The 14,309-nt window shown below is 45.7% G+C and overlaps 1 protein-coding gene across 1 annotated transcript in view; it reads right to left on the bottom strand.

The window, feature by feature from the left end:
* The window catches only part of sh2d4ba (SH2 domain containing 4Ba), an 18,348-nt gene extending 4,284 nt beyond the window's left edge, over positions 1-14,064 (bottom strand). Inside the window, exons 1-7 of the mRNA XM_035754510.2 lie at positions 13,567-14,064; positions 13,189-13,345; positions 12,794-12,941; positions 7,452-7,590; positions 6,870-7,176; positions 6,236-6,363; positions 3,841-4,061 (exon numbers count right to left, since the gene is read on the bottom strand). Coding sequence (XP_035610403.1) covers positions 3,841-4,061; positions 6,236-6,363; positions 6,870-7,176; positions 7,452-7,590; positions 12,794-12,941; positions 13,189-13,345; positions 13,567-13,759 — 1,293 coding nt within the window. The 5' untranslated portion in view covers positions 13,760-14,064. The remainder of the gene's footprint in view (positions 1-3,840; positions 4,062-6,235; positions 6,364-6,869; positions 7,177-7,451; positions 7,591-12,793; positions 12,942-13,188; positions 13,346-13,566) is intronic.
* Between the last annotated feature and the right edge of the window lie 245 nt (positions 14,065-14,309).

The following is a 14,309-nucleotide window of genomic DNA, read 5'->3' on the forward strand; positions in this document are numbered from 1 at the left end:
ATTCACCACGAGTACGACTTGCTGCATCACATTCTGTAAGTCTCAGTCTTTGAGTTTAGCCACAAGTGCTTCCTGACGAATGATAAAATGAAACGTAACAAATTCGGGAACATCCTCTCTCTTTCTCATCAGGCCTATGAGTCCCTTCTCATTCCCTAACATGTTTGGGGCACTGTCAGTGCACACATGCCCGATTTGACCAGTCAATATTATTATCAGCAACAAATGTAACAGGGGCTTTCAGAATATCCTCTCCTCGTGTTTGCCTTGAAGGGGTAGTAAACATAAAAGTTCCTATCCCAACGACTCCTTTTGAGGGAAACGGACCTAAACACATACATCAGCGCTTTCGTCAAGCGCAATACTAAAACACAGCACCACGGATGTCAGTCATCAATTGCTTGCTGATGTCTTTTATGCGTCTTGTTATGGTCGAGTCTGAGAGTTGCAAGTCCCTTAATTTGCTTTAAAATAGCTTCCTTGTTTGTAAAATCAGCATACAATATTTCGGGTGCGAGCCAAAAAACATTATTTGACAATCTCTGAGTCTGAAGGTCCTGTTTCTTGCGAGTATCCATGCAATCTCATTGGCGCGACACCTGATACAAAAGGTTATTCTTGATTTGGAAATGGGGGTATCACCAGTCACTCACCCCTGGAAGTAGCTGTCCATCCACTGCTATCATTTGGACTGCGGCGGCTTTCAAGTTAGGATCCTCCCACTGGGCCGTGCCGAATTGTCGCCTCAGTTGGCCCCCAAGGGGTATCTTGACTGGCCCCTCGAGGAGGAGGAGACTGGGCTCTTCCTCCCGTGGTTCCCCAGGGGGGTCGGGTTCCAGCCCCCCCTCCAACTCTGGACCCATAGATACAGGTTGATTAACCGTTTGCTTCAGGGCTGCACAGGTGATGGGTTGTCCTCACTCTCGTCCTTGGACGGCTCGTACCTTCTTCCTCAGCTCGTGCCCCTACAGGGCCACGAACAGCGTACAATCTCGTCCCACTAGGAGAGGTATCGGCAACTCTGGTACTGCACCTACCATCATCTGACAGTTCCCTTGTGACATCACGATGTCACGATACGTCACGATACGGTTGGATACCGCTTTGTGTCCCCTTGAACCCAGGAAATGGACATCTCCCTACCATGTTTGGTATCCTGGTCCAGCAGGCTCGTGGTTATGAGGGTAACCATACATCCGTAGTTGTCGTGTCCGTCAACCTTCACTGGGACCATGGGGTGCAGTTGATTTGTGGTGTGCCCAACAGGAGGTGACGTAGTTCCCTGCGTGACCCACCTTGCCTCCGTGGCTTGCTGATGGCATCGACTCCTCTCGAGTCGGGTAATTCCAGGCAGTGTGCCCCCGGAAGCCACACTCAAAACACCTCCTTTGGTCTCCATCTACCTGGGGTCATCGGTGGCGGGTCGACCCTATCCCAGCCGTCACTCCACGGGTTTGCGGTCCCTTGACCCTGCTGACTGTCGGTTCAGGGTACACAGCATTGAGGCTGTCCTTCCGACTCCCCGAACGGGTCGCCGACTCGGCCTGGCTCTCACTCAGCTGGGCTGGAGTGTTCTGATGTATCTCCACTGCTTCCAGGAGGCCCTCCAAGGTCTGGGGTGCACTTAGACTCGCTGCCCTCTTCATGTCGTGGGGTAGTGCCCGGAGGAAGCGATCCAGGAACACTTTGTCTAGGACGGAGAGGGTGGATACGTCGGTTAGGCTGGTGACGCGCAGTGGGTCTCTCATCTGGGCTCGGGGGGATGCGTCGGCTATGAACCTCCATTCGTGAGTAGTTGAGCCCGATGGGCCAGGCTGTACCCGTAGCGGCTGAGTATCTCCTGTTTGAGTCCGTTGTAGTTAGCCGCCTGTTCATCGTTCAGGTCCCAATACGCCTTTTGGGCATTCCCAGAGAGGAACGGGGCCAGCAGACTGGTCCACTTCTGCCTTGGCCATCCTTCCCATAGTGCTGTCCATTCAAACGTACAGAGGTAGGTTTTGATGTCGTCATCTTCTGTTAGCTCCTCCTTGTAGCTTCCTGTTTTCCTCAATGAGGTGGACTTTTTGTAGCTGCTGTAGCTGCTGGGCTTGTTGGGCCCGGATGAACTGAGCTATCAACTCGTCCATGCTGATGCTGCATAAAGGTCAACCCTGATCTGACCACATTATCAGAATGCCCACATTCTCCACCACGTGTGGCAGACCAGGGGGTTGGGTCAAAAGGTTTACACAGATCAGACACGTGCAGAGTAGGATTAGCTCAGTTTCAAAGGTGTTTATTAAAATAAAAGTCCAAAGAAAAGAATAGATATCCCCCAAGAAACCCTTTCCGGGATACTGTCTTCTGGGCTCCGGGTCTTGCTGTATCTTGTGGGGATCAAAAATTGAACTCCCTCCTGTTACCTCTGGTACCGTCCCCAACTATACGGGAGTCCTTTCCTCCCCCAGTCGCTCCCCTGTGTGCTGCCCTTCTGGCAGCTTTATGGGACTTGTACAGCTGGTGAGCAATCAGCCCTTGATTACTCACCAAGCCCCAATTAGTCCTGGCGGGAGAGCCCATCGAGACCTGGCATGTCCAGCAGATGGAGACATCGCCTCGTGATGTATACTCCGTCTGTTACCAGGCCTCGACGAGTCTCCCTCTGGTGGCTGACCTGCTGTGCGCCACAAGATGTTTCTACAACATGATTGGAATCCACCTGTGGTAAATTCAGTTGATAGGACATGGTTTTGGAAAGGCACACAACTGTCTAATATAAGGTCCCACAGTTGACAGTGCATGTCAGAGCAAAAGTCAAGCCATGTGGTCGAAGGAATTGTCTGTGGAGCACCAAGACAGGATTGTGTAGAGACACAGATCTGGAGAAGGGTACCAAAACATGTCTGCAGCATTGAAGGTCCCCAAGAACACAGTGGCCTCCATCATTCTAAAATGGAAGAAGTTTGGAACCACCAAGACTCTTCCTAGAGCTGGCTGGCCAAACTAAGCAATCGGGGGAGAAGGGCCTTTGTCAGGGAGGTAATTGCTGCCAAAGGTGCGTAAACAAAGTACTGACTATGGGGTTTGAATACTTCAGTAATATTTCAGTTTTTAGATTTCTTTGTAAATTTGCAAAAACTGCTAAACCTGTTTTTGCTTTGTTGTTATGGGGTATTGTGTGTAGATTGAGGGGGGGAACAATTTAATCAATTTTAGAATAAGGCTGTAACGTAACAAAATGTGGAAAAGGTCAAGGGGTCTGAATACCTTCCGAATGCACTGTATATAGTAACAGAATGGTTTAATGTTCCGTTTTTACAGATTCAATGTGATGATCTGTGGTGAATCATATTCAAACGGTTGGTCAGTATGTTCTATCTGATCAGTATACAGTGACTCCATGTTATACTCTATGTGTGTGTAATGCCAAAGAGACATGCAAATTCCTGAAGAACAACGTGCACCATTTTCACATTAGCATATAACTAATGTCACAGATAAACAGTTCACACATTCAGTTCTGTCAGCCTCCGCATCTGAGAATATGTTTCCATGGTAAGTAAGTCAGTGTTATTGAAGATAACGCAGTTCAGCCGTGCTTGTGATTGGTTGCTAAAATAGTTGATGTGATATGAAAAGATCACGGATGTATATCATGGAGCATTTGATTAGACTTACTCCCAGATGTTTGCTGGCTGTCACTTTGATGTTGAGTTACTAAGTAACCATTTAATCTGATTTCCACATGGAGTCTCTATGCTGACACTGACATTACTGATGTATATAGCATGCTAAGTGTCTGACCCAACCCCTGCAGTTCACTGTGTGAAACCCTGTACATACTGCAACCTGCCTGCCCACCTTGTGGAAATCGATAAGGTCAGCCAATGTGGCGTGGCGGTTCTGGTCCACACCCAGGAAGCTGTAGTAGTCTCCTGATGCGTCGATCAGGAAGTGTTTGAAGCCGTCGGCCGTGCGATAGGACAGCGTGTATCCCCAGATCCTGTCACTCACCCTCACCAGGAAGGAGCCCTCTGCTGTGTTCATCAGCAGGGTCTCTGACTCCTGTCTGGAAATCAGACCTGGGGAGGGGAGCGGGTCTGAGTGGTTAAATCAGACCTTAGGTCAGGAGGAGGGAGAGTCTGACAGTAGTTAAATTAGATCTGAGGAGGAGGGAGAGTCTGACAGTAGTTAAATTAGATCTGAGGGGGAGGGAGAGTCTGACAGCAGTTAAATTAGATCTGAGGAGGAGGGAGAGTCTGACAGTAGTTAAATTAGATCTGAGGAGGAGGGAGAGTCTGACAGTAGCAAGGTCCTTGCACAATATTCTTGAATTTTGCCCTAAATGATTAAAGGAAAAATCCACCTGAAACTACACATTCCTATAATCAGGGTTGAGTAGGTTACGGTCTAAATGTAATCCGTTAGTTACTAGTTACCTGTCAATTTAAAAAAATCAGTAACGTAACTTTTGGTTTACCCAAACTCAACAACGTAATCTGATTACATTGTTACTTTTAGATTACTTCCCCTTTGATGCATTAGTAGAAGACAAACATGTATGTTACCAATTGAACGACATCTATTGCAGGATAAATCAATGTTTAACTTTACATAGCTGGCCATATATGGATGTTAAATTTACTTTATGGCTTGGTAATGTAGGCTTCTTTCAACCCATCGCTTTCTACTACATATAATACGATTTATATTATGTATTTACATTTAAAACCAAAGTTTATCAGAATTCCAGTCATTCCAATAAATGTTATACTTGATCTTCAAGAATAGGATTTGGAAATATGGAAGTATAGATTAGCCAAATTGTTTACTTGAGCATAAACCTAAAACTAAGGACTTATTAGCCAGCCCTACACTGTTTATGATTTTGTTGTCATAGACTTATTGGGCTCATTGATTCATTGATTTCTCAAGTTAGGAATATTGCAAATATATGATCAATGGCTCATTCGAGACAAGATCTCCCACGTTGTGACATCAGACAGTATTGAAATCTGACATGTATGATAGACGATTTCGCAATCTAAAAGTAATCTTCCTATTAACTTCCCATGTAGTGAGAGCAACTTTTCACAATGCCATGTCATACCGGCTGTATGTCTGCCAGCTGTATGTCTCAGTGACAGAGAGATGATGACAGTTGCCTGAATGCATGATTTGGGAAAACGGTATTAAACTGGCATCTTTTCAATATAAAGAGTGGGTTTGGGTGTGCTCACATTGTTTAGATGCCTGATACCCTGTCTCTGCATGATAGCATGAAGTGCATGTTGCACCCCTCTTTCCAGTGGAGTGTGCCACTCATAGGCCATTCATCTGGGCTTTTGTCACTTAACCAGGAGCTACACACTGTGACCTATTATGGAGAGAGTTAGGGCTCAGGGCCACTCGCCAGTAATTAGTCTAGGGTGGCCTATTTATTATTGAAGAGCCTCATCCCTCCAGCCACACACCCTAGCATGCACGAAACATACTAAAACACCCTAGCATGCACGAACATACTAAAACACCCTAAGCATGCACAAACATACTAAAACACCCTAGCATGCACAAACATACTAAAACACCCTAGCATGCACGAACATACTAAAACACCCTAGCATGCACGAACATACTAAAACACCCTAGCATGCACGAACATACTAAAACACCCTAGCATGCACGAACATACTAAAACACCCTAGCATGCACGAACATACTAAAACACCCTAGCATGCACGAACATACTAAAACACCTAGCACCGAACATACTAAAACACCCTAGCATGCACGAACATACTAAAACACCCTAGCATGCACGAACATACTAAAACACCCTAGCATGCACGAACATACTAAAACACCCTAGCATGCACGAACATACTAAAACACCCTAGCATGCACGAACATACTAAAACACCCTAGCATGCACGAACATACTAAAACACCCTAGCATGCACGAACATACTAAAACACCCTAGCATGCACGAACATACTAAAACACCCTAGCATGCACGAACATACTAAAACACCCTAGCATGCACGAACATACTAAAACACCCTAGCATGCACGAACATACTAAAACACCCTAGCATGCACAAACATACTAAAACTTCCCTTCATTGCTCAATTCCTGAGAATACTTTTTAGTTAGATAGTTTGCATGTGGCAGTGGTAGTGAAGAAAAGTAGATTGGTGCAAGAGGGGAAGCTTGGAGGGATCCACGATTGATCAAGATAACAACTCAGCACTGACCGTGGAACCAGGGGGCGATGGTGGTGCTGTTGCGCTCATAGCCAGCCTGTTTGGGCGTCTGCTCTTCTTTGAACCACAGCAAAACACACTCTCTGGAGCTGGGCCGGGGGGCTCTCACCCAGGCAGGACTGGAGAAGACAGAGAGAAAAAAAAAAAGGGAAGCAAGACATAAACACATCATATACCATAATAAGCATTTAAGACATATTATAGCACAGATTGCCCTAAGCTTTTTAATGCTGCCATGATAAAGGTGCATAATGCTTTAGATGAGTTCCAGGCACAAAAAAGCATGGCGGGCCTATCGGGTCTGCTTCTGTGTATCACTCAATATACAGTATTTTATATACATTTGTTCTACTTTAACACTCTATGCATCTGATCTGTATATTGATTGGTTCTTGCATAGTAATTATGCTATATCTATCCCCATACATATTCATGAGGAGTAGGCGTGGTGTATTAGCCGTGGTATATTGGCCATACACCACAAACCCCCGAGGTGCCTTATTGCTATTATAAACTGGTTATCAATGTAATTAGAGCAGTCAATCAGCATTCAGGGCTCAAACAACCCAGTTTATAACTATCCTTATACGCATTCATGAGTAGTAGGCTAGCGCTATATCTGTACCTGTCCATCAGTGGCTGTGTAACAATGGTGCTGTGCCTTTGGCTCTGTCTACGGCGGTACAGTGGAGGAGTAGCAGGCTGGAGGCCGGGGCGGTGCGTGGTGGAGGAGGAGGACTCTAGCACGTTGCTGTATCTCCTGAAGGGGGCTGCTGTTGGTCCGTTCCCCACCACTGGGCCCTGCTGGAACAGCCCACTGAGCCCTGCCACACGGCCCTTCTCTATAGCCCGCAGGGACTGGCGCTTGTACTCATCCCGTGCCCGCCTTGCTTTTCTCTGCATCTCCTGGTCAGCCATCTTAGAGCGCCGCACTGGAAGGGGCGAAATGGAGAAGAGAGTAGATTTGAAAAGGAAGTGACTTTGCATTGGACTTTCATTCTCAGATGTGTGCTGTAGTTCCACGAGAGAGCTTAACTGTACAAGTTGAGAATAAACAACAGAAGTTTTGCAGTTGATATTTAGGGAGGGACAGGTGAATACAAGAGGATCATGTAAAAGGAGTAAAAATGGGGTGTAGAATTGAAGGAGGTGATCACTGGAAAGGAAAACAGTTGTAGACAGAAAAGGCAGGGAAGACTTGACTTACGTTGCTCCTCCCATTCCTTGTCATCCTTCTCACTCCTTCTCTGTTCCTGCTCTAGGGAGATATACAGCTCCCTCGCTCTCTTCTCCTCTGCACGTTTTATCTCCTCCTCACCTTGCTGTCTCTCCTCCTCCTCTCGTTTCTGTCGGAGAAGAAATGTGTGAGGAATGGGAAACAAAAGACTGGCGGGCGTACACACACACACACACACACACACACACACACACACACACACACACACACACACACACACACACACACACACACACACACACACACACACACACACACACACACACACACACACCACACACACACACACTGCAGAGTTATTTGCATATCATTTTGTAATAAGACACATCAGTAATAATTGTCCTGAGCCCGCTTAAGACTAAGTTAATCGTAAGAACCTTCGTAGGAGAATTGTTAAATCTGTAAGCTGTTTCCCAAAACCATCATTACTAAAGTTGCACTTGAAAACACTCGTTATTTACCGACTGCCTCAGACCACTCTTACACCAGTAGGTGAGTCGTTAGGTCGAACCAAGTTGACTACAAATAGAAAGTTGCCAATGTCTTTGCAATTGTTAGAAATAAGCAAATTAATAAATTATGCTTCAAATGAACACTGAGATGACTGAAACAAAAGTTAAATACAGCAGACTACATAGTCCATATTTCAATCATATTGAGTTCTATTTAGCTAAGTGTAGACTACAATCCATTTCATGGTATGTAACAAAATGTGCGGAATTATGGGCCAAATCTAAGATTTTGTACATTAAGCCTATTGTAAGGTAGGCTAAGAAGCCTATTATAAGCAAGTAAGAAGCTATGTACAGAGTCAGTTCAAATACCGTATTAACAATGTGCAGGGATACTGGAGTGATAGAGGTGTATATACAGTATATATATAAGGGTAAGGTAACTAGGCATCCGGATATATGATAAAAAGAGTAATAGCAGAGTAAATTATGATTATATGTGAGTTTGTGTGTGAAGGACAAACTTAGTCAGTGGCAAAACTGAATGACTTCAACCGAAATGTGTCATCTGCATTTAATCAATCAAAGAGCTGCAGGGGGCTGCTGCCTTAATCGACATCCACATCATCGGCGCCCGGGGAGCAGTTGCTGTTGTTTGTGTTAACTGCCTTGCTCAAGGGCAAAACAACAGATTTTTCCACCTTGCCGGCTCGGTGATTCGAGTTACTGGCTCAACGGTTACTGGCCCAACACTCTTAACCGCTAAGCTACCGACCGCCCCCGTAGAGTCAGAATAAACGTGTGTGCATGTTATATGTGTGTTGAATGAGTGCAGTGTAGAGCCCTGTGAGTGTGCAAAGAGACAGTCATATTTTTCATCTCAGATAGTCTGTTAGCTGTTTAGCTGTCTTATGGCTCAGGGATAGAGCGGTGCTGTTGCCATACCAAGAAGTGATGCAGCCAGTCAAGATGCTCTCAATGGTGCAGCTGTAGAACCTTTTGAGGATTTGAGGGTCCATGCCAAAACTTTTCAACCTCCTGAGGGGGAAGAGGCACTGTCGTGCCTTCTTCACGACTGTGCGCATGTGAGTAGACCATTTTAAGTCCTTATTGATTTGGGGACGAATAACTTGAAACTCTCAACCCGCTCCACCGCAGCCCTGTTGATGTGGATGGGAGCATGCTCGCCCTCCCGTTTCCTGTATTCCATTATCAGCTTGGTCTTACTGACGTTGAGGGAGGTTGTTGTACTGGAAACGCACTGCCAGGTCACTGACCTCCTCCCTGTAGGCTGGCTCAGTGTCGCCAGTGATCAGGTCTACCACCGTCATGTCACTAGCTATCTTGATGATGGTGTTGGAGTCGTGCGCGGTCATGCAGTTGTGGTGATCAGGGAGTACAGGAGGGGACCAAGCACACACCCCTTTGGGGCCCCTGTGTTGAGGATCAGTGTGACAGAGGTGATGTTGCCTACCTTCACCACCTGGTGGCGGCCTATCAGGAAGTCCAGGATCCAGTTGCATAGGGAGGTGTTCAGTCCCAGGGTCCTAATTTTGGTGATGAGCTTGGAGGGGACAATGGTGTTAAACAGCATTCTCACATAGGTATTCCTCTTATTGGTGGGTGAGGACAATGTGGAGTGCAATTGAGATTGCGTCATCTATGGATCTTTTGGAGCGGTATGCAAATTGGAGTGCGTGTAGGGTGTCTGGGATGATGAAGTTGATGTGTGCCATAATTAGCCTTTCAAAGCATTTCATAATTACAGATGTGAGTGCCACAGGGTGGTAGTCATTTTAAAGTGAGGGGATTAGAGACTGGGACAAGGAGAGGTTGAAAATTACTGTGAATATTTCTGCCAGCTGATCTGCACATGCTCTGAGAACCTGCCCTGGAATACTGTCCGGCCCGCGGCCTTGCGAGATCACACAGTCCTCTGGGTTGGTGGGGGCCCTCATTAGGCCTGGCTCCAGTCAGCGTTCCAATTCATCCCACAAGTGTTCGATGGGGTTGAGGTCAATTGTCTGTGCAGGCCAGTCAAATTCTTCCACACCGATCTCGACAAACCATTTCTGTATGGACCTTGATTTGTACACTGGGGCATTGTCATGCTGAAACAGGAAAGGGCCTTCCCCAAACTGTTGCCACAAAGTTGGAAGCACAGTATTGTCTAGAATGTCATTGTATTTTGTCTTGTTAATATTAAGATCTCCCTTCACTGGAACAAAGGGGCCCAGCCCAAACCATGAAAAACAGCCCCAGACCATTATTCCTCCTCCACCTAACTTTACAGTTAGCACTATAAATTGGGGAAGGTCGTATTCTTCTGGCATCCGCCAAACCCAGATTCCTCCGACGGACTGCCAGCTGGTGAAACATGAGTCATCACCCCAAAGAACGTGTTTCCAACGCTCCAGAGTCCGATGACGGCGAGCTTTACTCCACTCCAGCCGACGCTTGGTATTACGCATGATCTTAGGCTTGTGTGCGGGTGCTCGGTTATGGAAACCCATTTCATGAAGCTCCTAACGAACAGTTCTCGAGGTGACGTTGCTTCCAGAGGTAGTTTGGAACATGGTAGTGGGTGTTGCAACCGAGGACAGACATTTTTTTTTTATACGCAACGCACTTAAGCACCCGGCAGTCCTGTTCCGTGAGCTTGATTTGTGTGGCCTACCACTTTGCGGCTGAGCCGCTGTTGCTTCTAGATGTTTCAACTTCACAATAAGAGCACCTGCGGTTGATCGGGGCATCTCTAGCAGGGCAGAAATTTGATGAACTGACTTTTTAGAAAGGTGACATTATATGACGGTGCCACGTTGAAGATCACTGAGCTCTTCAGTAAGGCCATTCTACTGACAATGTTTGTCTATGGAGATTGCATGACTGTGTGCTTGATTTTATACGCTTGTCAACAATGGGACAAGGAAATGGCGGAAATAGCTGAATCCACATTTGAAGGGGTGTCCACATACTTTTGTATATATAGTGTATGCTGAGGCAAACATTTCTGTAACCTACAATTAGCAAAATAGAACTCAATTGACTGAATAAGAAATTGATTTCAATATTATTTAAATATATATGCCTATGTAAATAGTAATAATATTTTAGTCATCTAGGTTTTCATTTGAAGCATATTTTTAAACCACGTTTGTTTGTAAAAATTACAAAGACATTGGCAACTTTGTTTTGAAGTTATCTGCAGTCACAGAGAAACCAATAAGCATCTTGATTCTATGTTAAGCACAGATCTTTTGTGTGTAAAGTGATGCAGAAGGGCAAAAAACACCTAACAATGCTTTTTTACGAGTGGTCTGAGGCAGTCGGTAATAACAAGCAACGATGGACTCTGAGATGAAACGATGCTCATACAAAGGTTCTTATGATGATCTTGGCCTTAAGATGCTTTTGGGAAATCGGGCCCAGTATGATATTCCATACATAAGCATTCAGCTCATCATCTGTACTGATGTGGTAATAATTTACTGAATAATTTATTCCCAGGGACAAACACATGGCATTGTGGTAATTTGAACCACTTAAGCCTTGTAATTAGTTGCATGGAGTAATTGCCATTGAGTTCTGGAGTGAAAACAGGCAGCTTTTGACCGGGACCATTGTTAGCTGTTGTGTTTTGTTCTAGCTAAAAGGATTTTTCCCCCTGCTGGAGAGTGGTGATGTGTCTGACAGTTGTGATGCGGAGATAATTGGTGTTTGATACTTTGGAAAGAACATACAGTGTATAGAACCTCAGTGAACATATTCATAGTTTCAGACCACACAGGGTTCTGCTTCAATACCACGATTGGGTTTCTCAAAGAGGTCAAAGGCTACTCTGCTGTGAATGTAACCAACAGGGGTTCAAACCAGGGTTTTCAGCACAATGAACCCATCAAACAGGATAGTTAAATGGTATTTTTAGACATTGTAATGGAAGCCAGGGTTCTGAATTGAAAACTGAATTGGTGGAAGACTAATGACCTAACTCTGCTATACATAGTCTAGTGATACGACTTTAGCGTCTTCTATATTTTATATTTTAGTCCCAGCGGTTCAGACAGGAAAATGTTTAATGACTCAGCACTTTCCTTCAGGCGAGCTCAACAGAGGGCAATGATAAACAAGCTCTTTAATATTTCACGAGTTTCTTAAGAAGGTCTCAGTCGTCCGGGTTCTTCATCACCCAGGACTGCTGATGCTCCAACAGGGCTCTATGGTACAGCAGTGATCAAACGTGCAGATGTGGTGCTGCCATCCCCCACAGATTCTAGCTCCCCCTTATTTCCTCTTCTTCTTTGAAGGTATAAAGATGATTAAATTTGATAAATACCAAACCCTTTTCCATGATCAATCCTCATATACATATACGGTATCTCTACACCCACCCACACGCACACACACGCACACAGGGTTGTTCTGTGCAGTGCACTCCCTGGAAAATACTTCACCCCTGCCCCACAGATCCCTCTAATAAGGCTGATTCTCCCTCTGCTAGTGTGCTTCCCAGATTGAGTATCGATCGTCCGATCCCCCTCTCTCATATTTCTCCCTCTACTGTAGAGCAGGGACTGTGGGGATGTCCTCTCTCTCTAACAACAGTGTGGCATTGCACCATGCAACTTAAAGGCTGAAATATTTAATGGGACTGTTCTGGCAAGGTAGTCCAGCAAAAATAATGTATGCCCTGAAGGCGAGTATCAACACAATCCCTGTAGATGACATTGATCACTTGGATTGTATGGGAAAAGTAATCCGACTCGCATTTCCAAATTGCAACCAAAGCTCCCCATCACTTACATACAACCAGACACACACACGCGCACACACGCACACACGCGCGCGTAGCCTTTGCCCTACCTTGAGAGACTCCTGCATGTGTTCCTCTTCCTGCTTGGCAGCCTTCCTGTCCTCCGTTTCTTCTTTCCACTTCCCTGCCACAAAACGGGCCTTCTCCTTCGCCATAGCATCCCGGAACTTCTCCTCGATCTCAGCTTCTTTGGTTCGCCTGAGCAAGAGGGTTGTTGAAAAACACTTTGTTGTGAAAGGAAGGGGTGAGAAACCTACCTAAAGCCCAGTTTGACATGGGTTGCATCAAAGATGTCTTTGGAGAGTTTAAATCTAGTTCTGGCACTATAACACACAAATCTCCCTATCTACCCATCTCATCCCTCATACAGTATAATCTCTCTGACAAATTTTCCCTTGCTTCAATAACATTTACCATTTACAATGGTTTATCCTTCCCCACTCACCAGAGCTCCTTGGCCTCCTGCTGAGCCTGCCGTCTGGCTTTCTCCCCCATCAGCTCCTTGATGATGTCCTCATAAGGCTTATCCCCAGGAGCGTCGCCCATCACCCACACCCACACATCCCCATCGCAGCCCTGCAGCCACTGGATACTTCTGCTGCCTGAACGGGCACAGTGGGGATAGCATGTTAGCATCACCTTTGACTGTCTGTGTCTGTGACTAATAAAACCATTCCAAACACAACATCTATAGTCTCCATTTTATTTGGAATATTTTATTTAGCGAAACTTACCAGTAACAAAACAAAACATCCCTATTAAAAAATTATGTAGACACAGCTAAAAGCATTTCTAAATCTACACTCCGCTTGTCAAAAAAGACTCAGTAGAGTACACCCAGACTCACCCTTCTTTCCCTGGTCCTGGTTCTCCTGGTTCTCTTGGTTCTCCCTCTCATCCCAGCGCCTCACCTGTTCCTGGCGGATCTTATAGAATAGGATATGCTTCTGCTCCTCGTTGAGCTCTGCCAGCAGGTCCGGATCGATGTACATGTCCCTCAAAATCTGCTGCATCATCTTGGCAACACAAAGCTTCCAAACACCCAAGAGATCTGTTAACCAAGGTGGGGTTAGGTGAGTGTTAGGGGGCCATGAACCCCTTTTATCAGTTCACTTCATATTGAAGACAAGTGTCATTCCCTCCATCTATGTGTTCATACAGTCCTCAGAGACTCTATTGGGCTGTAGAGTTCAGATCCTTGTTCCTTTTCCCTGTTCTCTCACCATCATACTGGATCCAGCATCAGAACAAAATGCAGGTGCCATCTTCCTTCCCTCTGCTCCATGTGCTTTGAAGCGAGGGGTTTAAACCTGATCTCTGGTGCGTGTGGGTGTGTGTGTGTGTGTGTGTGTGTGTGTGTGTGTGTGTGTGTGTGTGTGTGTGTGTGTGTGTGTGTGTGTGTGTGTGTGTGTGTGTGTGTGTGTGTGTGTGTGTGTGTGTGTGTGTGTGTGTGTGTGTGTGTGTGTAAGCACAGATCCCTTTACCTGATGTGGAACATGATAGTCTTTAGTGCAGGAGTGGGAAAGAATGAAACTCATGCTCATCTTCCATATACAGCCCATGGAA

The sequence above is a fragment of the Oncorhynchus keta genome, chromosome 36 (assembly GCF_023373465.1).
Source record: "Oncorhynchus keta strain PuntledgeMale-10-30-2019 chromosome 36, Oket_V2, whole genome shotgun sequence".
In the NCBI taxonomy this organism is placed as follows: Eukaryota; Metazoa; Chordata; class Actinopteri; order Salmoniformes; family Salmonidae; genus Oncorhynchus; species Oncorhynchus keta.